Source organism: Pan troglodytes, chromosome 12, assembly GCF_028858775.2.
Source record: "Pan troglodytes isolate AG18354 chromosome 12, NHGRI_mPanTro3-v2.0_pri, whole genome shotgun sequence".
In the NCBI taxonomy this organism is placed as follows: domain Eukaryota; kingdom Metazoa; phylum Chordata; class Mammalia; order Primates; family Hominidae; genus Pan; species Pan troglodytes.
In genome coordinates this window covers 121,603,247-121,615,448 of record NC_072410.2, presented here as the reverse complement: position 1 = coordinate 121,615,448, position 12,202 = coordinate 121,603,247, and the positions used below count along the sequence as shown (strand labels likewise).

At 45.2% G+C, this 12,202-nt stretch overlaps 1 protein-coding gene across 5 annotated transcripts in view; it reads left to right on the top strand.

Annotated features, from left to right (window-relative positions):
• The window catches only part of SNTG2 (syntrophin gamma 2), a 407,561-nt gene that overhangs the window by 316,752 nt on the left and 78,607 nt on the right, over nt 1-12,202 (top strand). The window contains exon 15 of one of the 5 annotated variants that reach the window (XM_054677653.2): nt 1,763-1,860. The exons of the other annotated variants lie outside the window; for them this stretch is intronic. Coding sequence (XP_054533628.1) covers nt 1,763-1,789 — 27 coding nt within the window. The 3' untranslated portion in view covers nt 1,790-1,860. Of the gene's footprint in view, nt 1-1,762; nt 1,861-12,202 lie in introns of those variants that run through there. 5 annotated transcript variants of the gene reach the window in all.

The following is a 12,202-nucleotide window of genomic DNA, read 5'->3' as shown; positions in this document are numbered from 1 at the left end:
TTGCTGCAATCTCAGGATAAACTTAGAACAGATGAGGAGTTACTCTTATGGATAAGCAAAGAAAGTGGTTTCTTGAGATGGAATCTACTCCTGGTAAAGATTATATTAATATTGCTGAAATGATAAAAAACATTTAGAATATTCCATAAACTTAGCTGATAAAGTAGCAGCAGGGTTTGAGAGAATTAGCTTCAATTTTGAAAGAAGTTCTACTGTGGATAAAATTCTATCAAACAGCATCACATGCTACAGAGAAACTTTTCATGAAAAGAAGAGTAAATCAATGAGGCAAACTTCATTGTTGTCTTATTTTAAGAAACTGCCACAGCCGCTCCAACCTTCAGCAGCCACCATCCGCATCAGTCAGCAGCCATCAACATCCAGGCAAGGTCCTCCCTCTGCTAAAAGAGGAAGACTTACTGAAGGCTCAGATGACCACTAGGTTATTTTAACAATAAAGTATGTTTAAATTAAGGTGTGTATATTGCTTCTTAGACATAATGCTTTGCATACTTCATAGATTACAGTATAGTGTAAGCCCAATTTTTATATGCACCCAGAAACCAAAAAATTAGTAAGACTTTTTGCTGTATTGTGACATTTGCTTTATTGCAGTGGTCTAGAACCAAACCTATGCTATCTCCAAAGTCAGCCTGTGAATTTCAACATGAGTTTTGGTTGGGATAAACCACATCCAAACCATAGCAGGGAGTCAGGCTTTTCCACGTGATGCCAGGGAAGAGGCAGCTGGTGACATGCAAGCGGGGCACCTGCAGGAGGTTTTTGTGCAGGGCTATGCAGGGGAGGAGGGAAGACAGCCCGGTGGCTCCTCAGAGGGTGGCAGGGGCACAGCCTCACAGACAAGCTCCATGGAGATCCTGCCGGAAGTGTCCGGCCCCACTCCGGGGTCTCCATGTCAGTGGGTTTTCCATCCCCTCTGGAAAGGAGGGGAAGATAACACTTTTCTGGTTTTCCAATGAGTAGCATTCTCTCTGACACTTCGTGGCAAGTATTAACTTCACCACATTACTAAAATGGTGATTATTTCATTTATCAAATGTCATCAGTTAATCAGCAAAATTTTCATATAACTGGGGCATCTCTTTCGGTTCCAAGCAAATCTGGAACTACTTTTTGGTGAATAAGTTTCACGGTATAACATGCACTTCACCTGCTTAATCACAGTACACAAGTAGCCTCATTTTGGGACAACTCAATCAAGTAACTGACAATGTCAGTTAATGCAACATATTGTTTATGGAGGGCAGGAGGTGTTAGTGAGGTATGTTGTTACCTGACCATGTCAGTTACCACACCAGGTTGCTGTTTATGGAGGGTACGAGGTGCTAATGACGTATGTTGTTATCTGACCATGTCAGTTACTGCACCAGGTTGCTGTTTATGGAGGGTACAAGGTGCTAATGAGGTACGCTGTTATCTGACCATGTCAGTTACTGTACCATGTTGCTGTTTATGGAGGGCACCAGGTGCTAGTGAGGTCTGCTGTTACCTGACCATGTCAGTTACCGCACCATGCTATTGTTTATGGAGGACAGGAGGTGCTAGTGAGGTATGTTGTTACCTGACCATCTGGTAGGTTCTTTTATTTAAAAAACATTTTAGATTCCTTACTCATCTTACAAGCCTCAATTCTGTTTTTCTTGCTGCTTCCTGTAGTAGGCCTCCCTCCAGACTTCATGGCCATTTCTAGTGCAGTGGTAGCCAAGAAAAGAAATACCAATGCTTCTTTCTCTTTTGTCAGAACGAAGAGCAAAGAGAACCCAAGTGAAGATGTAAAGCCTGTTTATGTAAGTGTGACATACAGTAGTCTCCTTTCTATTCTGTTTTGCTTTCTGAGGTTTCAGGTACCCGTGGTCAAACGTGGTCCAAAGATATTAAGTGAAAAATTCCATAAATGAATAATTCCTAAGTTTTAAATTGCACATCATTCTGAGTACTGTGATGAATCTCGTGCCACCCTGCTGCATCCCCCCAGGACGCGAATCACCCCTGTCAGTGCGCCAATCACCCCTGTCAGTGCGCGAATCACCCCTGTCAGTGCGCGAATCACCCCTGTCAGTGCGCCAATCACCCGTCAGTGCGTGAATCACCCCTGTCAGTGCGCGAATCACCCCTCTGTCAGCGCGTGAATCACCCGTCAGTGCGTGAATCATCCCTGTCAGTGCATGAGTCACCCTGTCAGCACGCAAATCGCCCCTCTGTCAGTGCGTGAATCACCGCTGTCTGTGCGCGAATCACCCCTCTGTCAGTGGGCAAATCACCCCCTGTCAGTGCACGATTCACCCCTCTGTCAGTGCGCGAATGACCCCTCTGTTAGTGCGCGAATCACCCGTCAGTGCGCGAATCACCCCTCTGTCAGCGCGCGAATCACCCGTCAGTGCGCGAATCACCCGTCAGTGCGCGAATCACCCCTCTGTCAGTGCATCCAGGCTGCACACCACCCAGTAGTCACTTAGCAGCCGTCTCTTTGATCAGATTGACTCTTACAGTGTTGCAGTGCTTGTATTCAAGTCACTCTTATCGGATGTAGTCATGTCACATAAGGGCTACTGAAGTGCAAGAGCAGTGATGCTGGTATACAGTAATAATTGTTTTATTCATTTCTATTACTAATCTCTTACTGCACCTAATTCACAAGTTAAACTTTATTGCAGGTATGCATGTATGTAGGAAGAAACATCGTATAGAGCACAGATAGGGTTCCTTACCTCCATGCTTTCAGCCATTCCCTAAGGGTCTCGGAATGTAACCTCCTTGGAGGAGCGGGGGCTCCCGTACAGGAATTAAGGTTTTGTGTGGGGGCTGTTTTGGTCTTTCTGAAGGCTTTTGCTTATATCATTTTTCATGTGGTTTGTGCTGTTTTTTTGTAACCAGAAAAGTTTACTTTGATTTGCTATATCTGTACCGCATCTCTGATGTGCTGCGTGCTTTTTGCGATGTTTTCAGATGGGAAGCTGGCTGAAGTAGGTGCTTTTCTCCAGCGGTCAGTCAGGCATCCACCTAGCCCAGGGTGGCCCTCTCAGGATTCCAGGACCACTATTTCTGGGCATTGCAGATAACATCCAGCTGTGAAGCAAAATATTTTCTGAGCACCATAGCTAGATACATTGTATATGAGAGAGACTGATGCACATGCTGCCTTTTTAAAATTCATAAGTGACTGGGAAGATCGTTTTGAATAAGTCACTGAACCTTCCTAAGAATTGGTGTACTTATTTCTAACATGATTACTATATCTTTGCATGATATTATAAAACTTAATTGATGTTTATAAAGCATTTCACATGGAAATATGCAAAACATAATTTTCTTACAAGCTTAAATTAATTTTCTAGATAAATTTTCAAAAAAAATCTTTTTTGAATTATTTAAAAAACCACTATTGTTAATGAGTTTGAAATATGATATAGAATAATACTACAAATGTATTTTTGTTTCTCCTGAAAAAAATCCAGAGAACCTAAGAGAAAGTCAGGTGAAATATTGAATAACATTAGATTAGAGTAGATTTATGGGGTCATTAAAAGATAATTATTTGTTACCAGAACCTCCAGTTTAATTACACAATTAAGTTTTAGATTGTCTTCATTATGTACACCAACCTTATCGCAATTCTAATCTACCTCATCTCTTTCAGAGCTGGTTTGGCAGCCAGCTTTATTTTAAGTTAAAACCACCAAGATAATTGTGTGGCTTCTGTTGATGACTCTTAAATGTTTCGTTTTCCTTAAATACACAACAGTTGCACAAATGACCTGGGAAGGGACTGGCCTTGGTGGGACCCACTTGATTCCTTTTGAGCTTCTCCAGCTCCTCTCAGGAGAAGCACCAAGGTCAGAGGCTCCTGGGACTCCTCACCATTTTGGAGCCTCATCCAAATTTATGTTAAAATTCAGCTTTTCCTTAAAATTGTTATTCATTCGCTTAAATCCTCTCTGTAGTGTATTCTCAGCCACTGAAGCAAATTACGAATTACAATAAATTCACAAGTGACCTCATATTAAAGTTATTCAATGCATTCATTTACAAACTTTCTGAAAGTATCTAACTGATGCCTATTATTCTACTCTAGTGCTTTGCTTTTAATAAGTGTATTATGTAATTATAGAAACTTTATATAAAGTTTGTCAAATCCGATAATTACTAGTTTGCATATTCAAACTCAGATATTCACAAATGAAGTTATATCCTGCTGCTGTGCACGTGGACACATACAGAGGTAAAGTTATGCTCTGCTGCTGTGCACATAGACATGTAGATAGCTATTCAGGCTCGTGGGAAAGGCCTACTGGCCCTTATCTAACATCGGTGCCCACTTTACTCCAAGTAGTTTTTTATTCAGTTGTGCTTGTCGCAGGGTCAAGTGTCTTAGGGTTGTGTGTGATAAATGCCGAAGGGTCTTGAAATTGTGAATTCATGAGTGGATAAAACCAACACTCACTCTCCCGTCTTGGAGGCTGGGTAACTGTGTGTGTTATGTGGTCTGTGGTGGTGTGTGTATGTGGTGTGTGGTGTGGTGTGTTTGTGTTTATGTGGTGTATTGTGTGGTATGTGGTATGGTGTGTGTATGTGGTATGGTGTGTGTGCTTGTATATTTGGTGTTTATGGTGTATGTGGTGTGTGGTGTGTGTTTATGTGGTATGTTGTGTGGTGTGTGTGTTTGTGTGGTGCATGTGTGTATGTGGTGTGTGTGTGCTTGTGTATTTGGTGTTTATGGTGTATGTGGTGTGGTGTGTGTGTGGTGTGTGTGTGTGTGGTGGTGTGTGTGTGCTTGTGTATTTGGTGTTTATGGTGTATGTGGTGTGTGGTGTGTTTGTGTGGTGTGTTTGTGTGGTGTGTGTGTGTATGTGGTGTGTGTGCGTGCTTGTATATTTGGTGTTTATGGTGTATGTGGTGTGTGGTGTGTGTTTGTGGTGTGTGTTTGTGTGGTGTGTGTATGTGGTGTGTGTGCGTGCTTGTGTATTTGGTGTTTATGGTGTATGTGGTGTGTGGTGTGTGTTTATGTGGTGTATTGTGTGGTGTGTGTATATGTGGTGGTGTGTGTGTATGTGGTGGTGTGTGTGTGCTTGTGTATTTGGTGTTTATGGTGTATGTGGTGTGTGGTGTGTGTGTGTGGTGGTGGGTGTGCGCTAGTGTATTTGGTGTTTATGGTGTATGTGGTGTGTGGTGTCAGTGTTTGGTGTGGTGTGTGTGTGTGGTGGTGTGTGCTTGTGTATTTGGTGTTTATGGTGTATATGGTGTGTGGTGTGTGTTTATGTGGTGTGTTGTGTGGTGTGTGTGTGTGGTGGTGTGTGTGTGCTTGTGTATTTGGTGTTTATGGTGTATATGGTGTGTGGTGTGTGTTTATGTGGTGTGTTGTGTGGTGTGTGTGTTTGGTGTGGTGTGTGTGTATGTGGTGTGTGTGCGCGAGCGTGCATCCATTATCACAGTGTACATTGCAGGACATGTGTCCAGGACAGCAGAACACGTCCCCACAGTACCTGTTAACCTGGCACTTGCTTTGCTGCCAGCCATGGCTGTGATGAAGGTGAAGGTATGTTCCCTGTCACTCAAGCTTCTGCATTTAGTAAAAAGCAAATTGCACCTCAGGAGACAGCACTGGAAATGGTGATTTAGTTCACAGACCGGGGACCCTCGCCCTGCCTGAACATTTGTGGAAGCGGACTCTGGCCCCACCCAGCACAAGCACCCCACACATCTGTGGAGGGAGGCGGGCAGCATCAGCCACTGCACCCCCGTCCGTGTCTCCTCAAGCCCGGGAAGAGGTGGATGGGCTCACGGCCGAGCCTTGTGACCTTGCTACCACTTCTGGCATTGTTTCTATAGGAAAATCTCCTGACTCTGAAAATCTGGCTTGCATATAAATATCCAGCCTTATAGCCTGCCTGGAGCTGTCAGTTTTGCATTATCAAAACCGTAATAAATATTAAGATCATATGGATGTGTTTTAAACGTGTGCCCACCTTACTTATTGGCTTTGGTATGACTACAGTAATGTCCTTCCTGTGGCTCTTTTTCCAGACACCTGGAGTGAGCGTGGGATTCTCTTCTACAGCGAAGTGAATTGCACTCGTAGGGGAGTAGTTTACGTGTACCGCCGAGTTACTCCAAATATAAAAGCCCATTTTCATTCCATACTACTAGCACAATATAAATACTATATCTACCATTGTCTTGTGAGCCCTTAGATGAAGTTAATTTCTTCCTTTTGGAATTTATTTTGCATTTATTATTCATAAACTTACCTAAATTCTTTCAGCTGAAAACATCGTTGATCAAAGCAAACGCTACGCATGCTTTGGAAGTCAGAAATGCACCCAACACATTCAGAAGGCCCAGCTTCAGGCTGGGCTGAATGGCATCTGTGCTGGATGCTTTTTAATTATAATCCCCAAAATTCTGCCAAACAGGGGAATCCAGAGGCTGTATCTGCAAGGTCCCACCAAGCATCACTCACAATAACGCCGCCTCCCCCGCACAGCGCGTCTCTCCGGGAACTGCCCCCGCCCCCACGTCAGTGAGCTGGGCGCTCTCCAAGGCCGTCTTCAGTCCCTGTCTCGTGGCTTTGACTGATACGATAAGTAGAGCGCCAGCATTTCCTGATGGTCCCAACACGTCGGCCTATGAAAGCCAGATGAGCTCCCTTTGCTCACACAGATGCCGTTTGCTACAGAGAACCTGCACATCTATTTTCTAAATTAAGATCAAAAATAGCCAAAAGGCACAAAATACAGATATCAAGACAGAAGTGGCCACGGAAGGTGAGTAGCTAAGCTCAGAGGATCCCAGTCTCTGGATTTTCAGTCTTCCATGCACCGCCCACACCTAGAAGGAAAATTCCTTCTCCAGGGCTTGCAGAGCCTGGCTGCAGCCATGGACAAAGCCGCCGTGGCCTGCTCCTTCCGGGAAAGGCAGGTGGTCTGTGGCCTCCTGCTCACTGCTGCCGCCCACACCCTAACTCCTCAGCCGCATCCCTGCACCAGGCTGGTGGTCACCCTCCGAACTCACCTCTCTCCAATCTTCTTGGCCTGACCCCTGCTGGGCCTGTGCACACCCAGGCCCCTGCCAATCTGGCTGCTTGGGACCGGGGTGCCCACCCCTTGGCCTCCCTTTGGCCAACATGGAGGCTTCTCAGCCCCGTGGCCCTTGTGCTCATCAGCACTGACAGTCCCTTGGCTGTAAGGTGTCTCTTGTCCACTGCCCAGTTACAAATTAGTCAGCGGAGCTGCTGTGCACCTGCAGGGCATCCAGAGCTGCCTGGACAGGGCCCACAGTCCCCTCCTTCCCAGACCTGCCAGGCTTGTCTGAGGACCGACTGTGTCCAGGACACCGTTCACCCTGTCTGCCTCTGGGGCTTTCTGTCCCACACCCTGCACCCCAGCCTGGATGCCCTCTCCTCACCACAGCCTGTGTGTGGCCCTGGCTTCTCTGTGTCTTCCACAGTTCTCTGTGGACCTCCCTCTTGCATGGGACGTCCTCGGGACCATCACACAGTAGGTATGCCCGGTCATTCGTATCCTGCTCCTGCAGAAGCTCAGCAACTGTGGAGGCGACTTTTCCTGAATTAAAGCGAGTCTTGGGCATGGATAACTGTCTGGGGAATAAACAGTTAAAGAGCCCGCTGTCTTCTTTACCTATCCAAATATAAAATAGAGCTGCTGAGAGAAACAGGGCTAGAACATTGGTGCTGCACTGTGGCTGGGAATTATGTTGGACAACTTTAAACTGAGTACCTCACGGTAGATATTTGAAAGTCCCCGCAGTGAGCCGCCGACCTGCCGTTGTGAAGAATGATCCTGAGTGTTGCTCTTGGTGCCTGTGAGCTCCTGTGAATCTCCCCCGGAAAGATGCTGGAGTAGGGAGCGGGCTGCAGCTGGCAATTTATTTCTCCAAAAGCCATTATGGCTTAATTTAATTCGATTGGAACTAAGAGCGCTGGTGGTAATGTTTCTATTTCTGCTCCGTCATTCATTTCAGGGCTAATCTAATCCTTCAATTAACACCTCCATCCTGGGAAGAGCATGGCCAAATTAGCTTTTATTAATTGTTTACATTGTAACGTTCCCTCTCTCTCCAACTTTTAGCTGTTCGGATTCTGGCGGGTGCTGATAGGAAGGCGGCAGCCAGTTGAACCTGGAAATGTGTGAGAACCACAAGTCCAGCATTTTTCTGGGATGCGAGCTCGGTGATGGCAGGGAGATTCTGTCTTGTTTTTCTTTGGAACCCCAGAGTCTCCAACGTATCACAGTCAAGCACCCCTCGAAAAACTTACAAAACCACCTAAAAAGAGAATATATTTCTCACCATCTACTTCCCTTTGATGGAGACGCCAAACCAATTGTTTTTTTAGTTTGCATATGGGGCCCTAAAGGATGTCATGTTTTCTCTGAGTAAGGCAAGATTAAATTGGCCTTATCTTTTAAAATTTCACTTAAACATATGTTTATACAAAACAAGTAGAAAGTTAAAGCTGACGTCAACTAAATCACCAATTCTAAATACTGGAACCATATTATATTTCTAAAATAGACATTTGTGTTTGTAATTAAAATATTCAGTTTTGTTTATTAATGACAAACATTTATTGCACATAGGCTGTGTGTCAGGTTGTAGGAAACCATATACTTACTGTATTAGTCAGGGTTCTCTACAGGGACAGAATTAATAGGAGATATATCTATCTATATCATATTAGTTTTACAACTCTCTATATAAATATAAATATAACTATATAAATATGATATATATATGTATATATGGGAGTTTATTAAGTATTATTAACTCACACGATCACAAGACCCCACAGTAGGCCATCCCCAAGCTGAGGAGCAAGGAAGCCAGTCCAAGTCCCAAAGCTGAAGAGCATGAAGTCCCATGTTCAAGGGCAGGAAGCATCCAGCACAGGAGAAAGATGTAGGCTGGGAGGCTAGGCCAATCTGCCTGGTTTATATTTGCTGGCAGCTGATTAGATGGTGCTCACCCAGATTAAGGGTGGGTCTGCCTTTCCCAGGCCACTGACTCAAATGTTAATCTCCTTTGCCAACACCCTCATAGAAACATTCAGGATCAATATTTGCATCCTTCAATCCAATCAAGTTGACACTCAGTATTAACCACCATAAGTCCACCCCTTGTCAACTTGAATCCATATACATCTCCTGAGATTATACATAATCTTCAAATAAAGCCAATCATGTCATAATTACACCTAACATAATACAACTATTCTTGGTAGGACTGGAAACGCACCAATCCCCAACCCAAATACTGTCACACAAAGTTTACTTAAATGCTGACATGAAGGCAATAAATCTAATGTCACATGATAAAGGAAAAAGAAATAAAATGAAGATATTTTCTTAGTACAAGTGTATACATGCACAAGTATGTTTTTAACAAAAGAAGGAGGAAATGCTCATGACAATTACAATCCCCATTTCTGCATCTGGTCACATGGTCATAGCTGGTATTAATGACTTCCTTCTAATACCCATTCTGTACTCCTTTTGCCTTCAGCAAGCACCTCAGCAGGTCGTGTTTTTTTTCCTGATGGAGAGACCCAAACCTTCATTCCTGAAGGGTCTGGACCATTTGTAGTCCTGCCTGGATTGGGCTGTTGTGGTTTCCCATTGACCTTAATCATAGGGCATGGTAATACCAAGAAATGCCTGAATGGAGCTCCTGCATTCCTTGCATACTCTTCCTTACCTCTGTTGTGGAGTAGTAGACTGATTTCATCTTGATACTCCAGGTCAATCGCCCCAGCCAACACTGTAACTCCTCTCTTAGCCTCTTGACTTAAAGTTAGGAGAAGCCCAAAGTGTCCAGGTGGCAATCTTAACTTCCAGTTTAATGGAATTGTCCTTGTGTTTCCTGGTGGCAGGCTTCCTCCTTCTGGAACTAAGACCTCTAGGACAGCAGAACATAATGTCGAGGGAACTGGAAACAGAAATTTTGCTAGGGGATCACTAGGGGTGATGGTGAGTGGTGCCACTTCCTCTTCCACCCCTTGATTCTTGGACCCGTGAATCCTGGCTATGGGAAAAACAGTACCATATATCAAATGCTGATTCAGAGCATACATGGTCTTCTGGAGAACTTTGCCCCTTCCCTGCAAAGTATTGTCACCTAGTTGGCATTGTGACTTCAAAAGGCCATTCCACCATTCTGTCAATCCAGCTGTTTCCAGCTGATGGGGAACATGGTAAGACCAGTGAATTCCATGAGCATGAGCCTACTGCCACACTTTTTCAGCCATAAAGTGAGTGCCTTGGTCAGAGGCAATGCTGTGTGGAACACCATGACAGTGGATAAGGTATTCTGTGAGTCCACGGATGGTAGTCTTGGCAGAAGCATTGCATGCAGGATAGGCAAACCCATATTTAGAGTAAGTGTCCATTCCAGTGAGGACAAACCTCTGCCCTTTCCATGATGGAAGAGGTCCAATATAATCAACCTGCCACCAGGGAGCTGGCAGATCACCCCAAGGAATGGTGCCATATTGAGGGCTCAGTGTTGGTCTCTGCTGTGAGCAGATTGCACAGACACACCCAGGATCAACACTTTGCATCCTTCAATCCAATCGAATTGACACTCAGTATTAACCATCACACTTGCTCTGAAGAACATTTGTCAACAGGTTACCTGAGTGTCACTGTGGCTGTCATGACTTGCTCACTGAAGGAGGCAGACATGCTCCTGTGCACTTCCTCGGCAGGCTCTTCACTCTTTCAGAATGAGGGGGCTGGTGAGACCAGGTGTGTTCTCCAGGTGGACACACAGCTCAGAGACGAAGCTTGCCAGAAGGGCAGGCATGTTTGGAAGGAACTCTGGGTTGGGGAGGAGAATATCTTTGCTCACTCTGTGCTTTTCCCGCCGAGGAGTCACAGCTGAGTCACCTGCCCCTCGTTCTTCATTCCTTCCTTCTGTCTAAACAATGAGTGATTGTTATCCACATTTAAGGAATGTTGGAAAGACTTAAAAATTGTGAAAACTTTTGAACAATTTAATTTCTTTAGAGAAAAGCTGATAATTGGAAATAGAAATAGTCCAACAGGAGGCACCAGGGCCTCTGCGGATGCAGCGGATGTTCCTTTGTCTGAGCCAACCTCGAGTGAAGTTGGAGGCTGGGTGAGTCTGGCAGCCTTTCCTTCTCACCTCACCTCTGTGCTGCTCTGACTGGTTTCTAAACGTGTTCACCACGTGTCTTGTTCATGGGGAAGCTGAACTGTGAACATGCCCCTTTATTCGAGAAATGAGCCCCAGCCCACACATTGCTTGGTGCTGCATCTGGTTGAGCAGGGATGGAGAATAGCGGCAGGGGGGCCCGGAGTGCTCAGTGCAGGTGGCAGAGTGACGGCGGAATGTGCTCCTGATGGTGATGCTGAACGAGGAAACCCTGAATAGCATGCGCCAGACAGCGAGCACTCATCATTCTCATTGGAGGGCCGGGGCCACAGGAACAACTTCACGCGCTGACAGCGTGACCTGTTGTTTTCACCCTCTGGCCACCGCTGAAGAGTCTGCCGTCATGAAAAGGGCCCAAGCAGCATTTCCACTTGAAAATAAGATGCGTCCTTTTCCATCCATGGTTTTGTGGTTGCATTAATGGAAGGAGAAGCCTTCCCAGCTGTTGACTTCAAGACCCGAGAATGACCACCTCACTCACGCATTCCACACAGCATCATGATGGACAGCCTGGACCCGGGGTGGAGCACCTGGGGCGGAGCACCTGGGGCGAGCCCAGCTTCCATCCTGACCACCTGGAACCTCGGGCAAGTTTTTAAGAAGTCCTTTGCCTCAGTTTTCTTCTCTAGAAAATAGGATAATAGAATTAATCCCCTAGAGTTGTTTTGATATTTATGAGTGATTGGTATTTATACAGCTTAAGATGGTGCCTGGCACATGGTAAATGCCATCCAACTTGGCTATTTTTACTCAGCAAGTGTTTTTTGGGCGGCACTTATGTTCTAGGCCTTGGAGAACCTACAGTGAACAAAACAGACAACTCTCTGTGCACAGATCTGACATCAGGCCTTGGAGAACCTACAGTGAACAAAACAGACAACTCTCTGTGCACAGATCTGACATCAGGCCTTGGAGAACCTACAGTGAACAAAACAGACAACTCTCTGTGCACAGATCTGACATCAGGCCTTGGAGAACCTACAGTGAACAAAAC